The 10,878-nt window shown below is 38.6% G+C and overlaps 1 protein-coding gene across 1 annotated transcript in view; it reads right to left on the reverse strand.

Moving 5' to 3' along the window:
- Positions 1-2,345: 2,345 nt before the first annotated feature.
- EFEMP1 (EGF containing fibulin like extracellular matrix protein 1) overlaps positions 2,346-10,878 on the reverse strand; it is a 49,623-nt gene continuing 41,090 nt past the window's right edge. The window contains exons 7-11 of the mRNA XM_009288463.1: positions 9,150-9,269; positions 7,603-7,722; positions 5,888-6,011; positions 5,570-5,765; positions 2,346-3,581 (exon numbers count right to left, since the gene is read on the reverse strand). Coding sequence (XP_009286738.1) covers positions 3,423-3,581; positions 5,570-5,765; positions 5,888-6,011; positions 7,603-7,722; positions 9,150-9,269 — 719 coding nt within the window. The 3' untranslated portion in view covers positions 2,346-3,422. The remainder of the gene's footprint in view (positions 3,582-5,569; positions 5,766-5,887; positions 6,012-7,602; positions 7,723-9,149; positions 9,270-10,878) is intronic.

Below are 10,878 nucleotides of genomic sequence, written 5' to 3' on the forward strand. Positions count from 1 at the left end.
TATATGAGAATCTTTCCTGAGCGTGTTATTGATAATGGTCATGCCGGTAGGATATAGCAAAGGCTGAGCAAACGCTTTGCTCTCATACAATTTCTTGGGATTTCAGCATCCCTTTTAACCCAAGTTGCTATTCAAACTCTTGTTGCATGTTTGCTGCAGCTCTGTATCCTTTGCAAGGAACATACGAAGTCCTGCTTTCCTGGAGAATCGGATGAACCTGTGGGTTTCCCTCCTAACAACACGCAGGTTTTCTGGCACAGCGCAGCGTACAAAAGCGCTCCTTGTTCAGGCTCTGAACCATCTTCTCATTTTGACTATGGGCTTCTTTCGGACACTCTCACACTCGATCACGTACCGCACCCCTATCCAAAACAACACCAGCCACCCCCTTCCAGTTTCTTCACAGCCCTGCTGTAGTCCCTGGCTTGCTCTGCTCGCCTGCTTGTGTTTTGGTTTGGAGGGGCTGCTGTTATTTCAGCTCCTTGCTTCCATAAAAGCACTGTGATTAATGTCGTGCGTGGAGAGCGGTGCCCACACCCAGTGACTGCGTTTAGGTCTCAACCAACCTGTAGCAATATAATGGCAAACGCCTGGATCTGCGCTCCTGAGCTGTGTGATAACCTCCGACTTGCCTAGTTTGGGCTGTAAGTGGTCTTATATAGACCCTAATATTGCAACCAGACAGGAAGCGGGGTGGTTGGCAGGACAGTTTGTGAAAATAAAATGGGTTAAGCCAAGTCTATGAGCACGATGAGATGTGGAGGAATAAGCAGGCTGAATATGGCTTGGCTATGTGTACGAGCTGCAAGTGCCTCTGCTGTTCATGCCATTTGATAAGTATATAAATGTTATTTTTCTCTCTATATAATGATCAATTTTGGGTCATTGTCAGATAAGCAGAGATTTAAAAGGAAGATTTAAAAGTGCTGGTGACGAAACTGGTGTAAATATTGGCAGAACATGAAGATAGAGTAAATCCTTGGGGCAGAACCTGGCAGCTTGGGGATGTCAGGGATGATTTGTGGCTGCTTAATTCACTGCAGGGACCAGCCTGGTGCCCCACAAGTCCCAGGACTGAAGGAGGCAAAGCCACTTCAGCCTCCTCTGGGCACCTATCAAGAGAAAACTGCCCATTTTAAACCAAGAAACAACAACAAAATCAATTGTTTCTTGGAATGGGCAATGCTGAATTACACAATTTGGAAGTGTTCTGTGTAAAAGAACAGTGCTGATGCTGGGGGTAGAAGGGGGGTGCTGGAGGGCCAGCACAGCTTGTTTGTGAGGACAGACTACATAGAGAGAAAACATTATTTGACAAACTAAGTATGGAGGTGAGCATGTGCTGCTTGCCACAAGAATTGCAGGGAGGAGGAGGTCAGAGGCATTTTGCTCAGTACGTGTGCGGGATGAGGAGTTGCCTTTCAAACCAAGCAGATTTGTAGCGATGATGAATGGGGAGGAATCCCTCTGGGGAGAGGAAGGAGCTTCCTACAAGCCAAACTCTGTATCGGAGAGTTTTCACCAGGGGAAACGCCAATTAAATCGCTCTACAAAGCAACTGGGTTTGTATTGGTGAGCTCCTCTCTGCAGAGAGGGATGAAGGCTACTTGGGGTCTCACCCCACAGCTCTGGGGCCCCAGGCAAAGAAAATGTGACTCAGCGCCAGCACAATTTTTTGGCCTATGCCACAACCATGTGCTCTGACCCTTTTGGCAGATGAAGTATTTGTTTAAAGCCACAAATGACTGCCTGAAGGAATGATCATTGGATAATGGGGTCCTGCTCTGCAATTTGTCTGAGCGTGGGGGATGTGTCGCCCTAAACCAGAGCGGTTGTGGCCTGTTCTAAGTTATACTCTGGAGCGAATTTCTGCTGTTGTGCCGTGCAGGACCTCTGGATGCCAAGTCCTCCAGCTATGCTCATTGCTTCTTTGGGTACATCCCCTGAAAGCAATCACTGAGGGTGACTGATATACTCAATACATATGGATCTGGGTCTGCACCACGAGGTGGGGTTTTTTTGTGTATAATGTATGCACTATTCACAAATATTTTCTATAGAAAATGAATTTTAAGTAGAAAAGAGGCTCCTTCCTGTAAATCGGCAGCTAACTATCAATGTGTTTATGTTGGTATATTTTTCCTTTTTTTTAATGTCAGTAAAACTAAAACTCAGTAGGTAATGCATTTGTCCTCCTACAAAGGAATTGTGTTTTTAGTCTTCCATGAACTAATACTGTATGGAGTCATTCTGACTCTGCAGAACTCGATGGGGCTTTGTTGACTCCCACAGTAGCTGGCAATTCAGCCCTCTAATGCGACTAATAAACCTCAAAAAAGACTAAATACAATATGGTAAGAGATCTTTATTAAAAATTTTGTACATCAAAGGATTAACTACTGCATTTTAAACAAGAAACAAGATTTTACATATTACAAAAGATGTTATTAGTTCTTGAATTAGAAATAAATTTTATGAACACTGTACATGATACATCTGAGTTATAAGATCAGGAATAGGACCGAGTGCCTGAAAATGATATAACTTAATAAGCAAATGCACTCAATTCTCAGTATACAACATAGTACTTCTGGAAAAATAGCATGTTAACCACTGTCTGGAAACGCTGTATCCCTCTAACCAGTGAACTACCAACAGTGTTCTTGGGAGAAAGCACGGATGCACGTGCCCTGCGTGGTGATTTTCCATTTGGAGTTTCCTTCATTGTTGGAGAAATTTTCTTCCTATGGTCTATTTTTCTTGGAGAGAGCAGAATGTTATTCCGTGGTATGGTTAACACAATCTGCATATAAAAACCCAATGCAAAACATTTCTCACAATGTAACTTTGCCTCCAACCCAGATTAGAAAAACCAACTGATAGCACATAAATGTCTACAGAAATAGATTTTTATTGACTGTTATCTTTTGCTACAAAGTAGTTAAAAGAAGAAATATATTTTTAGCTTATCAGATAACCATTACTTTGTGTATCATTCATACTATATCACTTTTTTCTTTCTGAGATTGTCAGTGTAGCTGCATTAGAATTTAAAATAAAAACAACACAGAAGATCACCTTTTAATTGCATGACCTATTTGGCTAGGAAGGGTGTGTGAAGTTTTACAGGATAGTATGAACACACAGTTCTCATACAAAAGCGTAGTATGTATCTAGTCCAAGAAAGGTAATAAAAAAGATTTAAATCTTTATACAGAAAGTGACAATGCCCATGTTATACTATGGAACACATCTACTAATTTTGAATTACAGGTGTAATGTGTGGATTAAAGATATCAACTTACTAAACAAATCTTAAAAAAAAAAAAGAGAGCAAAATCTATAAATAAAATAGTAAGTGCTTTCTTTAAGATAATATTCTTTGGCTGCTTTAAGTGCCAGTGAAGGGTTATTGAAAACCACTAAAATGCGTAAGGTCCCACTATTATTGTTAATCTTAACACCGAGCTTGTACGATAATTCAAACTGTTGACTGTTAGCATCTCCAGATCCACAATGTGTTCTCTTGGTCCTGATAGTGATTTCACCAGTACAAGCATTGCACTTACGGCGCTTGTTTGCTGAAAGAACAATAACAAAAAAGTTTAATTCGGTCAAATCTAAAACGATTCCCTAGTTGCATCAAGAGAGTGCTTGTGTGTTACTACACTGTAAAAATGCTCTGTCTCAGTACAGAGATACACAACGCAAGTATTCTTTTAACAGTTTTAAATGGCCATGACTAATCTCACACCTGGCTTTGCTGCAGGGAAAACTTTACCTGACTAGGGCTCAGAGGAATAAACTGCACTGCAAAATCTGTTTCTGGTTATGGTGACTCTTCTGAAGGATGTGAAAAGTGGTAATCTATCCCAGGATGGTCTTTGTTTTTATCCCTATCTATCAACTTTTAAAATATATGGAGAATAAGTAAAATGAGAGACCTAATGTCTTTAACAGGGATATAGCTTGTTCAGAGGAAGGAAACTCTAAGTCTATCTCATGGCTCATACTCCAGAAGAAGTTGTGCTCCCCTTGTAAATGCTGGGAATTTTTGTGACTGGTGTGCCTATTGCCATCCCTGTCTTGTACTGCTCCGAAGCTCTTTTCCCAGTCTGGGATCATGCTGCTGGGGAGCACTGACAGGCCTTGCCTTGTGGCATGCTGCTAGTTCACTAAACAGCTTCGTAATTTACGGATGATACTAAAAGGGTAAACTCCGTCTCTCCCTTCACCTACTACAAATATTTTTTTCACCGTGTCAAATGAGTAGGGTATACAGATGAATCCAATCCATCTGCTGTATCTGAGACCCAGCTCAGACTTTTACTAAAACAATAGGAATAACTTCTGAGTAAGCCTTTGTTTACCACAGTCCCTTGGCAGGAATAAACACATGCTTCCTTATTTAAGGCCTGCGATTCCTCGTTGGGTGGCAACAGAAGGTTGGAATTGTTAATTTAAAGAAAGTCAGTCCAAAGGCTAGATTGGGGTCTAACCCAAACTAGAGTTGGAGTGATCTTGCTCTTTTTTAAGCAAATAACTGTTTGCATTTTGGGGGTAGGTATGGGGTCTTGATGTGTTATAAATCCAGGGAAAAACGCTGGATTATAGGTTATGCCAGAACAAGTGAGATACAAATGAGTAGTTCCTTGTTCCCATCTTGGGGAAACATGGTGTAAATAGGCAATGCCATATCTTGGTACACTTTTTGGATGTATTATCAAAACCCCTTAATCTTCAGATTTGGAAAAAAAAACAAAAACGTGAAAACCTTCCAATTAATATATTTCTGATTCTGTTTTACTGAGTGTAAAGCCACATATGAAGCAAAAAGGATTTCCCAGGAACTTGTAAAACATTACAAGCGTCCAATAAAATTGGATTTCTTAAAAAAAAAAAAAAAATCTTAAAAAGCAGATGTTATAGACACTTTCATTCATGTGTATCTACTTGAATGCATTACACCAACAGGAAATACTGCTATTGTAAGTCATTTGAACTTTTGTGGTTTTCTGAAATAGTTGCAGCACTTTGGGAAGATAAAGGTTTAAGTATGTCTCAACACAAAACCTTTGCAAGTTGGGCTGAACTTAGCACTCTAGAAATCAGTGCCCCATCCCAAGCTGCTATTCTTTACTTTTTCCCAAAAATGAGAAATTTAATAAAAGTAATTGTACAAGGAATCTTTCTATAATCCTCTCCTAAATACATATATATGGGGTGTTGGTACAGAGAGTGAAAAGCATAGAGGTATCTCATTTGTATCTGAGGTGGGTGTCACAGGATTCCTAAATATTCATGATTGCTACTAGTGTAGTATTCAATTGAGAGAAACAGTTTGATTCTCAGTTTAGAGCTTTCATGTAGAGAAGTAAAAGGCTTTTTAAAACTTGGAAACCAGGCACATTTAATAAGGAAGTATTAAGAAGATGATAAACTTTGGGATGCTGTGATACTCTTACAGGAACATTTGATGGATTTGTCAAAATGGCAAGGCGCTATAACACCTTGGTAGCACCAGTGGTCTTTATACCCGGCTCAGGGTCCAACTCCCGCCAATACTCACTCTCAGGTAAAATTCTCCATTTTCGTTTCCAGACTTGATCCGGAATGTGTTAATAGTATTAGGGTAAATAGTGGTTGCCTGAATCTGGAAGATATCAGAGGGCACTGTTCTGTCTGAACGGATGCTCATGTATTTGTACACAACAGAGTAAGGCAGCTCTCGGCAAATGGCATTTGAAACAGGGCAGACACAGCGGCTGAAAAACAAAAATGGATGAAACTGATAGTTGTAAACAAATGGTACTTGCTTTCTGTTGTATTTCATAATGTTGCCTGTTGAGGGTGATCCTAAAAAAAAAAAGGCTAATTTTTCTCTTACTTCTCAGATGTAAGGACATAGGGCTCTTGACAAGGATTTCTTGGGTAACAACGAAATCCTCCGTGGTAATTCCAGCAAATTTCATCCTCTCTGCATTCATTAGTAGTCTCGCACTCATTTATATCTAGGAGGAAGGAAAAGGGACTGTGTCAAAGCAGATAGAAATGCATTTGCTACAAAAACAAACACAATGTCCTCAAAACAACCACCAAAAAAAAGCCACCTGCTTGTCTGTTGAAACCCAACAGGTTTCTGTGTTCTTTACCTGCTTTTCTGGGGCCTGGCTATAAAGGATTTCTCTATGCAGAAATGGAACAGATTTGTTTATTGAGTGTTAATTAAGTCTGAAGATTTTTTTTTAGTTGACTTAAGAAACATATCAATCATACGTAATGTAACTGTAGAAATACTGTGAAGTTTCTAACTAGCAAAGAATGATTTTATACCAGAAGATACTTTGTAGACAGAAGAAAAAGGTTTTGAGGAAGAATTATTATTTCCTGCCTTTTGCAGGTTCTCATTTTTAATTGCCTGAGTTTCATGGTCTAATTAAAATGCTTAGTTAATGGCTACATTTTAACTAAAAGAGCTTTGAAAGAAATAATGAAAATTTGTTTGTTGTGCAAAGTAGAGCTTCCTTTTTTGCCTGGGAAAATAGCCCTGAATGGAGCTGGGGACTGTCAGACTTGTGCTGTATTAATGCTCTATTATCCTGTCAGTGCCAGAACCCCACTTACTGTCTACCTATACGGTCTCCTAATATTAACACAGCCACAGAAAGGGTTTATTCAAATGTAATCTCTCAGAGGGCACAAACAGATTTTTAGATGGTCAGACTAACTACCCCCAGTTAGTTCCGTTTCTGCTGCTGTTCTTCAGATTAATTTCTTTCCCTTCTTAATTTTATAAAAAAATTATTAAAAAATTTGAGCTCTTTCCTCATCCCTTCTGCCAATAATTAGTTACTGCTGCTGTTCTTAAGAAGGGAAAGAAATTAATCTGAATTTTATAAAAAAATTATTAAAAAATCTGAGCTATTTCCTCATCCCTTCTGCCAATAATTAGTTCTAAAAATAATGACTTGTTAAATTGGTTTCTGGATTACATAAGCAATGCTTCTTGCACTTAATATGTTGTTCTGCAATATTCTCTAATAAGATGCAGAGACACTTAGCACCAGTGAGGAAAAAACACAAACTTTAATCCTCTGGCATTTGGTGGCACCTGACCAGAACATTTATTTTCTAAACACAAATTATCTAAGCTGCTCAAGTCTTGCATTTTTTAGTCCTGTTATCAGAAGAAACATATCTTTCATTTCTACTGTGGCTGGATTTAGGAACCTCTATAAAATGAAACATGATATAAAGCCATGTTTAGTGTCTGCAAAAAAGGCCTGATTTTTTTCTGGAGATATTTATCTCTGAAACTTGGACTCACTACCTAGACATCTAAGACAAGTTTTACCAAAGGGTTGCAAAAACTGAAATTTTGTCCTAGGAATCTGAAAGACTTAGTTTGAGCTGAAGGATTGAAATATGACTTAATATAAGATATGCAATTAATCATCACATGCTTTATCAACATATCTTTTGCTAACATAATGGTAATCCTGTCATGAAATACAAACACTTAGATAGCAAGTATTCTTAGTCTTGCCTGAAATGGTGATGTTAATAATGCAGTACTGGGACTGCTAAGATGAGGGCACTTACCTTGGCACGTTCTGCCGCCTACTACCTGGTATCCTTCAGGGCAGACACATGAGAATTTTCCTGGTTCATTGACACACTGATACTGACATATATAACTTGAGGTTCTGCATTCATCAGTGTCTGCAGAGAGCAAAGGAGCTTAAAGTTACTGCTTTTTAACATCTACCTTGTTACAGAACTAAATATAATAGCTAAATGCTGGTTCTAACAGGGAAAAAAATGAATTCTGTCTAAAGAATAAGTTGTCAAAAAACTGAAATGTACTGCTTAACGCCTCAAAGTTGCAAACAGAAGGGCTAGTTCTACTTGTGTTTTATCAATAACCTTCCAAAATAAGAATTTTGGATTTGAGGAAGCAAAAGCTAAACTGGACTTCAGAACAGGTTTGGGAAAATAACTCTTGAAAGAATTCATACTTTTAGTATTCCAAAATGTGATTACTTTCATGAAAAACACAGAAGTGAGATTAGTTAGTAAGGCAAAAATACTGCCTCTGTATTTGTGCCCTACCCTAATGGAGTAGCTCTTTGGGAAAGAGGGTAAGGCCTATTTTTTGTCTTCAAATAATGTTCAGTGTATGCCATTCTCTTTTGCTTTTTTTTATCCTTGTGTAACCATCAGTACCTTGCTAGAGAAGTGTAGTGTGAAACAGAATTTAACAGTATATGCCATTAACCAGAAATTAAATTAAACCTATCAAAACTAGGGAATGGCTTGGAAAACAGCATAACTCCTTCCTACTACCTCTGAGGCTTGAGCCCAGTTCTTGATTTTGTCAGGGATGTCCCTGGAGGCTGCATACTTGCTGCTCCCTGTTCACTTGCAAGTAGGATTAGCTTAAGAAGCTTGGAGAGGGAGCATCTGTAATAGCTCTGCTGGCTTGTTTGAGGGCAGTGGTAAACCAAAAAGACCTCTTTGGCTCAAAGACTGGTAGAAAGGATATAGGCTTTAAGGGTGAGATCATCATGTGTCCAAAAAGAGATTAGAGGACCCCTGTGGAGACTCTGGCAGAGGAAATAAAGTGTTGATTGTATAATCATCGGGAGACATGCTGTTTGTATACACAGGCTTGAAAGCACCTCAAAAGCACAATTGTCGCTTCCTTAAAATAAAAAATTTGAGGTTTTATTTTCAGAGGAGCCTAACAACACACAAAATTGCACTTGTTTTTAGTTTGCATTCCTTTCTTGATTCATTTAATGATCATCAGCATTAGACCACACACAATTGAAGTGAGTTTGTGAAATAAGTATTCAGAAGCCTTATTCTTCCCAGCTGTGATTTTAAGTGTAGTAATCTGTCCTGTTTTGCACTTACTATTGAAGAGAGATACCCATATCTACATGTACCTGAATGCAGCTGCAGCTACTAAGGTGTGTATTAGCAACCACATTTGCAACATAAAAAATAAATGTCTTAAGGGTTTTGGCTACAAACTGCACCCAGAGAGTGGCTCCACTTGAATTATATCCCTTAGTTCACAGGAAGACTTCTGGGAAAACGGTTAAAAAAAAAAAATCACTCTTCCAAGACAAAAAATTGCTTACCTTCACAGTTGATTCTGTCACTGCTTAACTCAAATCCTGGATTACACTGACAGATGAAAGAACCCAGTATATTGTAACACTGTTGTGCACATGGGTTATTGGCATCACATTCATTTATGTCTGAAAGGAAAAATTACAGATCTTTATCTTGTGTAGCTGGTAATTAGGCTGATTAAGTGGATTAGTCCTTAGTCTGGGTCTATTACTTAGCAGAAGCTCAGTTGACTATATCAATATAGATCTGCAGTCACTGGAACAATGTCAGATTTATGCTTTACATTCCATGTAGAAAAAGAATATTTTTCCAGGAATGAGAGTTATTCTAATGTGTGATGAATTCTTCCAAAAATGTTTAGTGTGGCTATTAAACTCCACATTCCAGCGTCTTTTTTCAGGTATGAAATGCCAAGTCTCTATAAATAATTGATATAAGGAACTTATACTGATAAGACCTCTCAGCATGCAGTGGTTAAGATTTATTTGAGCTATTTATTACTCTTAAAATTTGTTCTTTTAAATTCCATTACAATTATAACATGAGCCTTTGAGGCCAGTAGAGTTTTGCAATGCTCTAAGGCCATATTGGGGGAAGGTATGTTTCTGTGCTAGATTTTTTCCGTGATGTGCCCATCCTAAGAACATATGTGAGAACACTGTGGTATGAGAAGAGAAGCAATTTTTAATAGGAAGTTTATGTAACTGTAATCACCTCTGGAATCTATAACACTTGTTTTTCATAGGCTATTGGTTGACTAACTGCTGCTCCTCTGTCATTCACTCTGTAGAGTTTAGTGTCTTTTCCCTTGTATTCCTCCCCTGCATGTTTTCCATTCATATTTGTGTTTATCAGATATAACCATTAGTAGAGAGCTGCATTTGAAAAAAAAAAAAAAATCTTGAGTTCATGGCTCTTGCAAATGCTTATAAATGTCAGCAACACTCGGTCATTTACAGATACAACTAAAAACTGACAAAGACAACTCGGATTAGGCATTCACAAAACCGAAACCAATGAGGAGGATATTCATCCTCTGTATGATGAACCTCCTAGTCCTGAAAATGAATGGTAATAGGGGAAAACTGATTACACAGTTTCTTCTTCCTCCTTTTAGTCAATTTCTGGCAACAGTGCAAAGGATGTACATCATGACAATGCTACCAGAAGGGATAAATAAGCTAGCCAAAGCCACAATTCTGTTTGTTTTCCTTCCAAGAAATACTGACCCACTTTCAATATATGCAAAAGTTGTAACACAAATGTAATTGGTACAGCTGTCAAGTATCTGTTCTGCCAGATGACTGTTGCAGATGTGAAAGTCTGTCTTGATGCAGCAACCACTCATTTACAAGTTTTCTTAAGATTTACTTCCCCTTTCCTGGTGGGAGTATGCCTTATTAGGCTGGGAGGCCAGCAAGTCAGAGAAGGGGTGTTTTGGTGAAGCATCTAGCAAACTTGGAGCTGTCGTGGATTTGAGAGTGTAACTGAAAGAATACACCTTGCATTTGAGCCATGGAAAGGGTCAAGTAAGTAACAACTTGTCACATGGCTATGTTGTGTCCATGTGCCACTTGTTATCCTATCATTGGGTGAAAAACAAGAAATTCCTCTCTTACTTCAGTTCTGTGCGGTGTGCCAGGGTACCTGGTAAGATATGGCAACGCTTGGAAGTAATGGTAGAAGCTGGAAAACCCAGATTGATTTTTATATATATAAAAATATGTATATAAT

This window comes from Aptenodytes forsteri, unplaced genomic scaffold (genome assembly GCF_000699145.1).
Source record: "Aptenodytes forsteri isolate BGI_AS27 unplaced genomic scaffold, ASM69914v1 Scaffold185, whole genome shotgun sequence".
Classification (NCBI taxonomy): Eukaryota; Metazoa; Chordata; class Aves; order Sphenisciformes; family Spheniscidae; genus Aptenodytes; species Aptenodytes forsteri.